This window comes from Polypterus senegalus, chromosome 11 (genome assembly GCF_016835505.1).
Source record: "Polypterus senegalus isolate Bchr_013 chromosome 11, ASM1683550v1, whole genome shotgun sequence".
Taxonomy (NCBI): Eukaryota; Metazoa; Chordata; class Cladistia; order Polypteriformes; family Polypteridae; genus Polypterus; species Polypterus senegalus.
In genome coordinates this window covers 67,396,528-67,409,348 of record NC_053164.1, presented here as the reverse complement: position 1 = coordinate 67,409,348, position 12,821 = coordinate 67,396,528, and the positions used below count along the sequence as shown (strand labels likewise).

Sequence of the window (12,821 nt, the reverse complement as noted above, 5' to 3'; positions counted from 1 at the left end):
GTGACTGCTACAATCAGGACTTCACACATTTAGTCACACAGCGTGCTCTAATATAGGTGGCCCCATTAAAACCATTCATAAAACTCTTCACTGAGACAATGTTGCATTAAAAATATTTAAAAAAAATAAAGCTGTGCTGAATCAAGTAAGGTGAAAACTCTACAGACAAATGAACAAAGTTATAAATAAGGACAACTGGCATTAAAGGGACAGAAGGCTTAACTAAGACAATGGACACTAGTAAGCAGTATAATGTTCAAAGTTCAGCTGCTTCAAAAAATGTATTACATTAAAAAGTGGCTAATCCAAGAAGCTGCCTAGTGACCAATCATAAGCAGATTTTAATACACTGTACAGTACAGCAATCAACCATCTTTACAGTAAATTGATGTAATAATGTTGACCTTTTTCAGTGATGCTTAAGAATATGTACTCCTGTTTCCTCTCAAATCTCAGACACGTTCAGTTTAGTTTAAATGGTGACTGGAACTTGGCTCAGTGAGTTTGTGAGCAATAGACTGGCGTCCCATCTGGGGTTTGCTCCTGCTCAGACCTCCTGCTGCCAGGACAGACTTGAAAAAGTGTGCTCTGATACTTAATGGAGGGGTGAAAAAGTAGGATCCTTCATTACTTCCCATACACCAGCTCACAACACTGTTCTCAGTTACAGATTACAGTTAGAGTAAAATACAGAATAGCATTAATATAAAATGAAACATTATAAAATAAAATGCAATATACAAAACACAAATTAACTAAAAATATATTCACATTATTATTATTACAAAGTAAAAGAGCAACATCAATAACTTGCCCAGTTTCCCGTCATTTTATTTTTAAACATCTAGACATTTTTGTAGTCTTTGCTGTTGACAGATACCCACATTTGTTTTTATCACATTGTTTATTTTGATGTTTTCTTGCACTTGATGTGAAATTATACAAAAAAAAAATGGTATGGTATTTTTCCAAGCTCATTAAACTGTTGCTCATCAGCTATCAGTCAGTTATTAAGACTTCTGTCATACAACCATGAGTAAAATTCTGAAGTTACTTCATTTTCATAGAAAAGTGAAGTAAATTAAGACTGTGAATTTATTTTACTAACTGTGTTTTAATTTTGCATTACCTAAAATGTAAAAGAGTATCATTAATTGTTTTCATGTATTACACATTTTAATGATATCAATTAGAGCAGCAGTGGCCTTCCATGATGAATTCAGGGTTGTCCAACTCTGATCCAGGAGGACCCTCAGACTGCAGTGGCTGCAGGTTGCCCTTCCTGCCTCCTTCTTAATCAGTGACCAATTTCTGCTTCTTTTCTCTTCATTTTAATTTTTCTAAATTAAATGCCAGCCAAACAGAAATGAGCTGTGAAGTGAGCCAACAGATAGTCAGATAAGTCAGGGCCTCAAGCTCCAACTAATTTCACTCATTCACTAGTTTCTTAATTTGAAGCCAGATTCTTGTTGTTAACTAAACACGTTATTTAATTCAATGGCTTGTTGGTGCTCACATTCTGCCACAGCAGACATTTCCCAAAGTGTTGATTTTCTTTTTTCCAAGAATAGTGTAAAATGTTTTTGGACCTGGGCAGATCAACATTACTGAGACCTTCACCTTCCTTAACTTTTAGATATTGTATGGTGGGCACGGGTTTGCTGCTCATGTATTGGCTCATTATTTTTTGGCTGATAAGTAAGAGGTCTGAGTCTTAAATAACAAGTCAATTAAAATGATGACAAAAGAAGTTAATTAGCAGCAAAAACTGGACACTAATTAAGAAAAGGGTTAGAAGGAAACCCTGCAGCCACTGTGGTGCTCCCACAGAGTTCGACACCCTGGTGTATGTCATTACGTGTCTTTAACTTGTGAAATAATGCCCTCTAGTGTTTTTTATGTGTAATGCATTATTGCAGAATTAAATTCCAAGTGTAATGGAGGTCTTGACATTGTATGAAGTCATCAAAGTAAAGCCAAGCTTTTTTTTCTTACCTGATGGACATCTTTCTCTAAATGCATTATGGAGAAGGAGAAGCCCACTTTCTCATAATACATGTTAGACGTAGCATGTCCGTCTCGCTGCACTGCTCTACTAAAAGTCACCTTCTCTTGAGATAGAATGCTTGTGAAAAGGGATAACCACAACATGACTGAACTTAAAGCTAAGCTATGTAATCCACTAGTGGTGCTAAAGCCTCAGGTGTGAGCTTGAAAGCTTGGAAACTCTATAAAGCTAAAGAGCAACTGTAAAGTAAAATCATTAGTTGAGATACCTGGGATAGTCAGCTGTTAGTTTCTAGGCCTTGTGAACTCTGCATCTCATGTTAGCCATGCCTTTTCTGAAAGTGCTTACATCTGTTCTAACTGGTCAGTTGTTTCAACAGTATTTCCCATTTAGGGCTTGGCTGACTTAATTTATTTTGTCTCTTGAACTGAGCTTTTAGTTCTAATACAAGACTTTTAAATGTATAAACCTATGAGCATCTGTGCTTGATTCCTTTTTTTTCTTTAATGAAGCAACTGAAATAATCCATTGGCTCCCCCATCACAATCTGTGCTTTATCTTTGGTTATGGCTGACATGTTCAGATTCTTCTGTCTGTATTTAAACACCTCTATGTTTCAGAGATAAACACAGATTGGCTTACTAAATTCACTCAGTTGTACTGCAATGGCTAACCTGGACCACTCTGGAGAATTTGAAGCTTTAAGGATCAGCTCACATTAGAGTATCTTCCTTCATCTCTTTCTGTACTATATCCTTCTGTACTTTATTCATGTATTATTATTAATTAATTCTGTTCTTTATTCATGTATTTCTATATGGACATGGTGTGACTGAAACTCTTGTGTTATACTATATGACTTGCCTTTTTATGAATGTTTATTTCTTTTTTACTTACATATTTGTCTTTATGTCTTAGCTCAATGTAACCTTATTTTATAGAATCCTGGTCTGCTACTGTTCAGAGCTTATTAAATGATGTTAAAATGGCACAAAGCAAAGATCAATTCACTGGCAGTTAACTGTCATAATACTTTAAATCCCCTTGGAACAGATTTTTTCAGGACTTAGCTGAATATACATGAAAAAGAAATATTGTAAAAAAAGAGAATAGATTCCACGAAAAAGCAAGTAAACATTATAGCTATTAAAATCTATATAAACAAAAATAATAGGTTGGCATGCAGAACACTGGTTTTCAGGTCAGGGATGTTTCTTCTGTGTGGCCCTCAAAGTCCCTAAATTGGATTCTTCAGATTGAGAATATTATAATGCTATGTCACATAGAATTCTATCTTATTTTATTTACATTGGTAGATTGTTCTTATGAATATAACGTAGAACGAAAATAATACTTTATTTGATTAGTTGCTTGTTATTTACCAATAATCCACACTAATCCAATCTAAAAGCCTAAAATTATATTTTTTTCCTTGCTGAAATTTATACAACAGAACATACAACAGATTATACTGTCATATCTAATTTGCACATAAAGTTTCCCTAATCATAAGATCCTGAATATCAAAAGTCAAAAATGTCATGGAAATGCCTGCAGGGACAGTAACCACCGATACACCTGACAGACGCGTTGTGTTTAACATGATATTTAGTCACTAGAGGTCAGTAAAAGCTTCTAATAGTTCTTTAGAATGGTAAGAAAAAGCTGTGCAAGGAACAGAGTAACTGACTGTCAGACACAAATACTGAAGAACACGATCAGTGAACATGTCCCTAGTGCTAACCGGAACTAAAAAAAAGCACCTACAGTATACATGTGTCTGTCTGTTGGTGAGTGTGTTAAAATGCTCCCTACATAAAAGAATTCAACTTCAGTGCCTGCCTCAGTAAACGGATGGATAGATGGATGGATGATGGAAATTAAGATTGCACAATGAATAAAAATTATTTCTTTTAAACACTTAAGTTTTAAAAAGTCATCTTAAGAATTATTTCCCCCAAATGTATTCACTCTTAAGCAGAATCCATCTCTGCTTGTAGAACTGGCGGCTCCAAATTCTGTTATACAGTGATGGCATTTAACTCGATAAATGTGAACAGATTCCCATTACGTCCAAAACAGGTGCACTTCAAGTTTGTCTCTCACAATTAATCAGTTTTTGGAATGAGAATGCTTGAGAGCATGGAGGACCTGTTTCTGTTTGACAGAGTGAAAGAAAACTATAGAGTTATTTACTGTAAATATATATTCATATTTTTAAAGCCTGATGTTTTAAATGGAATGGTGAAAATGGAATGGAAAAAAACATTAGGCAATCACTGACAAGAAAGACAATAAATATGAATATGCAAGTAGTAGGTGGGCAATACAATATCAAAGAAAGTATACTCAACGAAAACTGAATGAGTCAATAATCACCTAAATACTGCGTCAAATGCAATGAAATAAAGCAAAGGCGAGATATTATGAACGAGCAAAGGTTGACACTCAGAATCCTATTTAAATTCACTTGCAAATGGTCACAATGCCTTCAAAGAGCTACAAGGTGCATACAAATAGAAGGTGCAGATGAATACAAAGTGCATATGAGAGGCCTGGCTAGAGACACTCCTGTTGGGGGCTGTGGTCAATTACAGAGGACCGTTACAAAGGTTATGGATAGACAGAGGCCTTATTAGCGAAATAAATGTCTGTTTACAATCCACTCAGTAACTCAGTTTATTTAAATAAGAGTTTTCTGTGAGTTTTCTGTAAATCAGAGGTCTAGTAGAACATATTTGGATACAATATAACAGAATTTTTTTTTAAACTTATGTTAAATGATTAAAAACAAAAAACAAAAATAATCGCCCAACCCTTCCTTGGTTTAGACATATCTGAGAATGACTCTGACTATGACATTTAATTTCAGCACTGTAAAAAAAAAATGGGTGCTCAACTCAGTGATGATCTCTTAGGATAATAATGAGAATAAAATGACAACCAGTATGTAAGGATCTTCCTGCCTGAGGTAAAATTAACTACATTGTTTTAGCCTAAATTAAAATACATTATATTCCTGTCATTTTGCAAACATTTCTTCCATCGTTGGGTATACTTTCTCAACATAAAATGTCTAATTAGCACTGAATAACACTTCCCCTATTTTCAAATTTCAAATGTCTCTTTTTCAGAAACCCTCACTTACACATTTTGTAAATTCATTACAGTTAGTCAGCTTTTTCATGTGATTGTATTGAAAGGCACCCCCAGCCCTCCAACTTTACAGAGAGCTACAGTTAAAGACCTTTAAACCAGATATTTAAACCAATGGGCAGAACTTTTAGCTGGGTGACCATCAGGCTTTGGGCTAAACTGTGCGTATTCTAGCAGACAACTGGCACAAGATGTGTAGGCAAAGTGTAAGAGTAGACATCAGTAAATCTTTTTATCCAAACCTGTATCATTTTAAGTCAGGAAGATTTAATTCACATATACCACAGAAATCATTCATACATTTATAAACAAGAAATTCTCAAACCTGCTTCATCAAATTGAAGTTTGGGGGCTGTAAGGCAGAAACTCCAGCCCATCGCAGGACCCACTGATGCACAAACTCACATTGGGTGAATTTTATTTAACAGTTAGATTTACATTTCCATCTTTGGGGTGGTGGGGAAAAAAAGCCACACTGTCATGGAAAAAATGTGGAGACTCAACACAAACAACAACAGGGTTCAGCATTCCCAGCCCATGACTGCGGATCTATGAGACTGCAAGGATAACAACCTGGCAACACCTTAAATGGCTGAAATTGGAAATCATAAAACAGCAGCCATGTACACCAGAACACAGTGCTCATTTACTGTAACAGAACATGGAAAAGAAATAGAATCATTTTTAAGCCTTGAATATCAATGATTAAAATGAATAATATTCTGTTAGGCGAGTCCGTGCCTCACTAGAATCACAGTACAACCCATAATTTAATCAATTGTAAATATACATTTTATAAACTACATTGAATAAGCTCTGGTCATATAAATGTTCTTGCATGCTCCAACATCTTTTCCTTTATAAAAATGATCAGAAAACAAACATTTTAAACAGTGTTCATTACCATTCATTTAAAGAAGGCTAAGTTTTAAATCATGACGCTGCTGAAATTTGCCTTACATTAATAGAAACAAATGGGATCTAACAATGGATGGGTGAATGGATTATTGTGATAAAACGAGGAAAACAGAAAACTGCGGTTTCTGCTTATTTTTTACTTTTATTTAACTATTTAGAAATCTGGAACTGCATTTGGAATTTTTAAATCTAACAGAAATACAAAGTTAAGGTAACCAGAAAAATAAAAACCTCAGCTAAGCCTTTTTTTTAAAATCTCTTTTCCCTTTTGACCAAACTCTTCTTATAAAAGGTCCTCAGCTAGCTAAGTATGGCAGCACTGGTAAGATACTTAAAGAAGCACAAGCTGCAAGGGCAGGCATGAAATGTCGATGGTGAGTGGTGCTGTGGCCACATGAAGACAACCATAACCTCACAACAGAATTTCACTTTCTGTAACACAAATCATCAGCAGAAAGAGCCAAGTTAAAGAAAAAAAGTAAAGAAGAATAGGAAATGGTTTAACTTTCATGGCATCAGACCTCCACATACTCACGTTTCTCATGCAGTTCACACCTGGGAGCTGTGACATTTCCCATTGCATTATTAAGTATAAAAAGAACCGGAATAACAACAAAGAACACAAAATGTATTATTAAAGAATTGGAAAATATATAGCAGATAAGCAATGGGAATGCATAATAAGGATTTGCATTAGACCTTTAAGACATGACATACAGTAGTGATATAACATGGTATAGTTAAATATGAAAAAATATACAATAAAGTTTGTAGCTTACAGTGTCATTATTGCAGAATTTTAAACCTTAGTATTTTTCTGTTGAGATGACTAAACAGTGTAAATCTGGAAAAATAATTAAAAAATGTCTGACTGAACAATAGCAGCATAATAGGGATGTGAACTTCTGCTGCACCTCCTGAAATCATTTATATTTTAAATTACCTTTTGATTAAAATCTACTTGTTTATAGTGCTGTGCCTATGTACATTTATAAAGCTGTATTTTGTAAGAATATTTGAGAACTAAATGGACATTTTGAAAGCATGACAACAAGACACTGACCATGCGCTCTCATTCCCTTTACCTGTTTTTTATCAGCTAGTTTTAAAAAGCTGAGCTAAGTTTACATTTAGTGGCAGTAAAATATTACAAAACACAATTTGAGTAAGATGACCTTTAGGTCAAATGGTTTGTACTTTGATACTCTGATTTGCTTATCAATCCATCCATCTATTATCCAACCTGCTATATCCTAACTACACGGTCACGGGGGTCTGCTCTAGCCAATCCCAGCCAACACGGGGCGCAAGGCAGGAAACAAACCCTGGGCAGGGCGCCAGCCCACCGCAGTTGCTTATCAATGACAGAGGTTATTCATTCCCTCGACTCTCATACTTGGTGTTAAGGTCCGCATTCATGTCACATAAACTCTGTGAGCAGGCTAATCTGTGTTCATCAGTTCAGTTTCTTGCCATATTAAACAATTACACAAATACAAGGGCAGGCTGGAAAAATGTGCATACAGCACTGGATGAGGTACTGCATTATTTTATTAGCTGCTGCTCGTGTTGTATGTACTCATTCACAATTCGTCTTTCCCTTTTTCTTTAGTCTTTTTCTTTGACTCATCCTGTCAAACTCTATACTGTATTTAAAACTGCAGAGTGAGCGTCCAGGTTACCAGGCTGTGCTTCCAATGGATTATAAATTAAGAGATTTCCTTTCATCCTTTAAAAGCCATCTGTTTCCCTTGATCTGGTTATTTTATTATGGAAAAATAAAGCTGTTTTGACCATTTTACAATCCACAGTAACATTAGGACTAAACCTTCCCAATCCCAAAAATTTTAACTGAAAAATCTCTTAATTTTTCACTGCCTGCTGTAATGGCTTCTCTGTCTTTGTCTATGCATTTCTTTGCTCTTTCTGCCATTTTCCAGTACTTTGATGAAGAGACGGAGTATTATGAATACCCTTACTATGACGAGACCTCAGAAAACCCCATGCTAGTGACCTCAACGGCTGTGCCTTCCCCATCCAAAGAGGGGGCCGCCAGCACTACTAAGCAGGTAACAAGGGAGCTTTGGTCTTGAGGAGAGGAGAGAGGAACAAATGGAGGAAAAATAAAGGAGTTTGGTGACGGTGATGGCTCAACTGGAAAACAGCACACGCAAAATATGCTTGCCACATTTTACTTCCTATAGATGTAATATAGTTACAATAGATAAAATAAGGGTTTATCAAATTTATTCAGATATTAAAATTTAAAATAAAACAAATGTATTTCCTTAATTGGTGAAATAATAATATATCCAGTAACCATTTTATATTTTAGCATACCTAACACAGGATTTTTTTTTATTGGTGTACAACACAGCCTGGAATGATCCGCTTATTTAACGCTACTCTAGTTATTCTATAATTGTTGTACGTGGTGAACCAAATTCAGATGAAATCATTTTTATTTGTGTTTGCTTCAGAATGTTGAGCCACTGCTTCACTAAACTCCAACATCTACTGCTGTTCAGTTTCTAGTTCACAGTTGAGTCATTTCATGGTTGTCATCTTTCATTGGTCATGCTTCTTCATGAAGCCTTCTTAATGCCTGACTGCAGGCCCTGCATTGGGATGTCATGCATCTGCTAAAGGAGTGATATAATGGAGGGACTTTGTTTTTATTTGCACTTAGCCTTGTGTCCCAGTCTCTTTAGACAAAAATGATTGGCTTTTGACTTAAACTGGTTATTCATCATCCACGATATAATGACCTTATTTTTAAACAACACTAATTTCAGCTCCTTCAGCAGATGGTCCTCCAATGCAAGTGCCTAGTCACCTTTTAGTTATTGTGTATCACTCATCGATCATCATCATCTATTCTCATCATTATGTCTCTGTCTGTCTGTCTGTCTGTTTATCTGTCCATTCTGTCTTGGTGCTTCCTTCCTCTTGCTTTGACTCCCACAGAAAGCTAAACCTACAAATGGTAACAAGGAGTCGGCTAAACCCAAGCCTAAATCTGCTGGGGCTAATGGCAATGGTAAACAGAATGGCAGCAACCAGAAATCTAACAACAACAAGAGCAACAACAGCAACAAGTCCCCCCCTGCCAAGAATGCCACTCCTAAGCCCTCTCCAACGAAACCCGCCACAACCAAGACTCCCAAGGTCAAAGTGGCAACTGTGAAAAACTCCATCAGTAAGGCGCCACCTAAAAAAGCACAGGCAGCTGCCACTGGTACTAAAATTAAGAAGAAGACAACCAACGGTTATCAACAGGTAGACATGAAACATCGCTATCCAGATCTTGCCAAATGATTCCCGTCAATTCTAGCATTCATACAGAGCTGCTCTGAGGAAGCCACTCAGGTCACTTGTTAGGTACTGGTTTCGAAATAAGCTACCTGTCATTTTGTCATTAGCACTTGCTTATTTTAATGGTAGCAAATTTTATTCCTAAATCATCCAGAAAGTTTTTCCTGTTTCTTAGTCTTACATGGCTTCTTTGGTGCAGCTCTGTATGAACTGTTAAATCAAGTTCACCCACCGCCCCAGGGACTGGCAAGCATCTGTGATAAGAACCCCTGTAACCCACCCATGAAAATGCCCAAAATGGTCTATTCAAAGAGAACTGACGTGAAAATCATTAAGTGTAAAAGGTCACAGTACTGTCTTCTTCTTGTGTCACAATTATAAAGCTTTGAATGAAAACAAGATTCACAAAGTTCTGCTCAAGCAGTATATTGATAGTTTGATGAAAACAACTCAATATATTGTGGGCTCACTTAAGAATAACATCTGCTTTCTGCTTCTGGAGGCCAGTTAAAAAAAAAAAAAAACAAACAGTCATCAGTAGACACTTTTGGGTCTTCTATGGATGTGTATTTAATGTTCATTTTAAAGTCAAGTAAAATGAATATTCCACTCATGTGAAATTTTGTGATTTTGTATTAACCAATCATGAAGCTTATTTAGAAAGAATGCCAACAGAGATACCGATTTCAACCCCAGACATGCCAAAATGACAACGAAGAGCTGTGAGTTCCAAGTACCCTGTTAATGTGTTGTGCCGTATACAGTATTGTGTCCGACACTCACCATTCAGTAATGAAAATCATCTTCTTGACTTCTGGGAGATAAAGAGGGTCTTAGGAATTATGTTTTCTCAAATCTGTTTGTTACTCTGGAGTGAGAAACAGGAGGTATAGTTTCATTATGATTGCAAGTAAAATAACTGACATGTCTTTAGAGAAAAAAACTACTAATGACTAGTTAATAACTAATAAGGACTAGTCAGAATACTTGTTCATTTTAATGGTAAAAAATCAGCAGCAGCCAAGCAAGACTTCAATTTAGAGTGGATGGGCCACTTTCCAGGGTCCACTTGTATGTGGTTTGCACGTCACAATCACTACTGCCTGAACTTAGCTCAATTTTTTGGAATTTTCATAGAACCAAATCCCTGTGAACTTTCTAAATTTCTAGTTTACTTATATTGAAGGTGATTCATCCACGTTAACGCCTTGAAAAAACATTCTAAAAAACCTAGCATGACAGCTCATTATTTCAGTTGATAGAGTAATATAGCATGATATTACACTATTTTATTATTCATCATTGAATGCACTGCTTGAATTCAGGGCTTGATCCCAGCAAATAAGACCATGTCATGTGACTAACTAATAAGAGTTATTTCTCGTAGTTGTTTTTTTAATTACAATACCCTCAGCTTTACTAAAGAGATCACCACATCCATACGACTGATAAGGAGTTTGTTTTTTTAACATGGCTCTCCAACTGATTATATTTGTATGTCTTAGTCTTTTCCATTCAGGATGTCTGTTCATCTTTCTCTCTCCCTCTTTTACTTTTAGTAGAAGTCTTGTTTCATTCATGTTAAACTATTGGATTGTTAGAAAACATTTAGCTTAACCAAACCAGATAAAAAATTCAAACTGAATGTGTCTTTTCTTATGTTGAGTAGTTATAATCATGGCATCCAAGTTATTTCTTTTACATTTACTCTTAAGACGTGATGGGAATAACTGGATGTTGTAAAGTTTTGGTTTGGTGAAAAGAAACCTTCAAAATTGATCTCATGCCATTTCCTCTCCAGTTTGAACAGTAGTGTGACTTCCCTGAAGTTTGACTCTGTGCTTTGAAGAATAAGAAGCCCTGTGATATCTCAGTAAAAATGTATTTTATTTCGGAGTATTAATCAATAATTTCACAAGCAGTTAACTGAAAAATTTTGACTTAAAATAGAAATCATTCAGCGATACCAAGCTTACTTTATGATGCAGCATATGTAACAGAAGATTGTGGTTTACAAAAATTGACTGTACTTGTTTTAACTTTTAGTAATTTAATAATAAATAGGACATTTGTGTTTTAGACTAGGCTTGTGTACAAATTATTTCAATTTCTTATCATAAACACCTTTGTATTATTGTATGTCTAAACATTGAAAGTTGCATTCTTAGTTAAAAAATAAGTAGGTAAAATGTATTTTTAACTGGATCACACTTTTCTTATATTGCCACACATTTAATCAGTAAAATTTCTCTTGAGATATTTTTTTACATCAGAATCAATGCAAACTTCAGCCATCTTATCATTTAAATGAGAACCATAGGTTTTCAGTTACAATTAATAGATAATAACATTTATTTAGTTTATAATATGTTTTAAATTTGCCTTTATTTAATTTCCCAATGTAAAACAAAACTCAATTTTGTTAGCAGATAAGCTTTCTACTTACAGCATCAGGTCACAAAGAAAATCAGGGAAACAAAGCCTACTCATTCAAACTGAAGAGGAAATTCCTGCTTTGAACCTCAGCTTTGCTTTAGTTAACTTGATTGATCTTAACTGCATCACTAATGCTTCTGTCTTCCTCAATCATTCCACCCAACCCTGCTTGCTCATATCCATCAGGATGTGGCCCTGGCACCAACTGAGGCAGGTTATGTCCCTGCTGAGCCAGAGCTCACGCCTGAACCGGCAGTGGAGGAGTATTATTATACCTTAGAGGAGGAGCCGGAGGCAGTGGCAGAGTCAGAGAAGAATGTCGTTGAGCCCACAGAAGAGGGCAAGTCAGCACCGCCTCCCGCTGTTGAGGTAAACTGGCATGGAACCAGCAAGCATGTGCATGATATCAACAAAAAGAGAATACATGTTTAAAATACCTACCAAGGTTACTGAAGAGTAACAAAGAAAGTTTTCTCGGTGTGTTCAAGAGCTGTTACTTATTAAAACGGGTATTATAAGTCATTTGAAAACCAGTTGTTATTTATAGTGACAATCAGGATGCAGCGTGAGTCTATGCAGGTTCAGCATGGGTAGTACAGACTGGACCTGAAAGGTTTCAAGAGCAGATTATTAACCACAACCTTACAAGTGCATGTTTAAAACAAATGAGCAAAAGAGAATAAACAGAGTTACAGCATGGGGGGATAGTGGGGGGTAACAGGCCCTGCATCTCTGGATCACATTGTAAAAATGATCATTCAGGCTCAAAGACCTGAGAGCTTTGGGAAGACTAAAAACATTAAGTGCATTAAAGTTTTATTAAAATAGGAAAAAGGATGGGCAGCCCAGTGAATATTGGGATATGGTAAAATGTGCTTGGTAGTTGGACTGCAGTAATTAGTAAGTACTTTTTGATTGTGTCAAATGTAAAACATGCTTTTACTAAAGTATTACTGTATTATTAATAAAATCACTGATGTGATGATGG

General features: G+C 35.8%; 1 protein-coding gene across 6 annotated transcripts in view; it reads left to right on the top strand.

Moving 5' to 3' along the window:
- Nucleotides 1-12,821, top strand: part of col11a2 (collagen, type XI, alpha 2) — a 164,547-nt gene that overhangs the window by 47,830 nt on the left and 103,896 nt on the right. For 2 of the 6 annotated variants that reach the window (XM_039768899.1, XM_039768902.1), the window contains exons 6-7: nt 8,023-8,151; nt 9,050-9,361. The exons of 1 other annotated variant lie outside the window; for it this stretch is intronic. In XM_039768899.1, the coding sequence (XP_039624833.1) occupies nt 8,023-8,151; nt 9,050-9,361 (441 nt within the window). Of the gene's footprint in view, nt 1-8,022; nt 8,152-9,049; nt 9,362-12,019; nt 12,203-12,821 lie in introns of all 6 variants that reach the window. 3 more of the 6 variants (XM_039768897.1, XM_039768901.1, XM_039768898.1) reach the window with 3 other exon arrangements.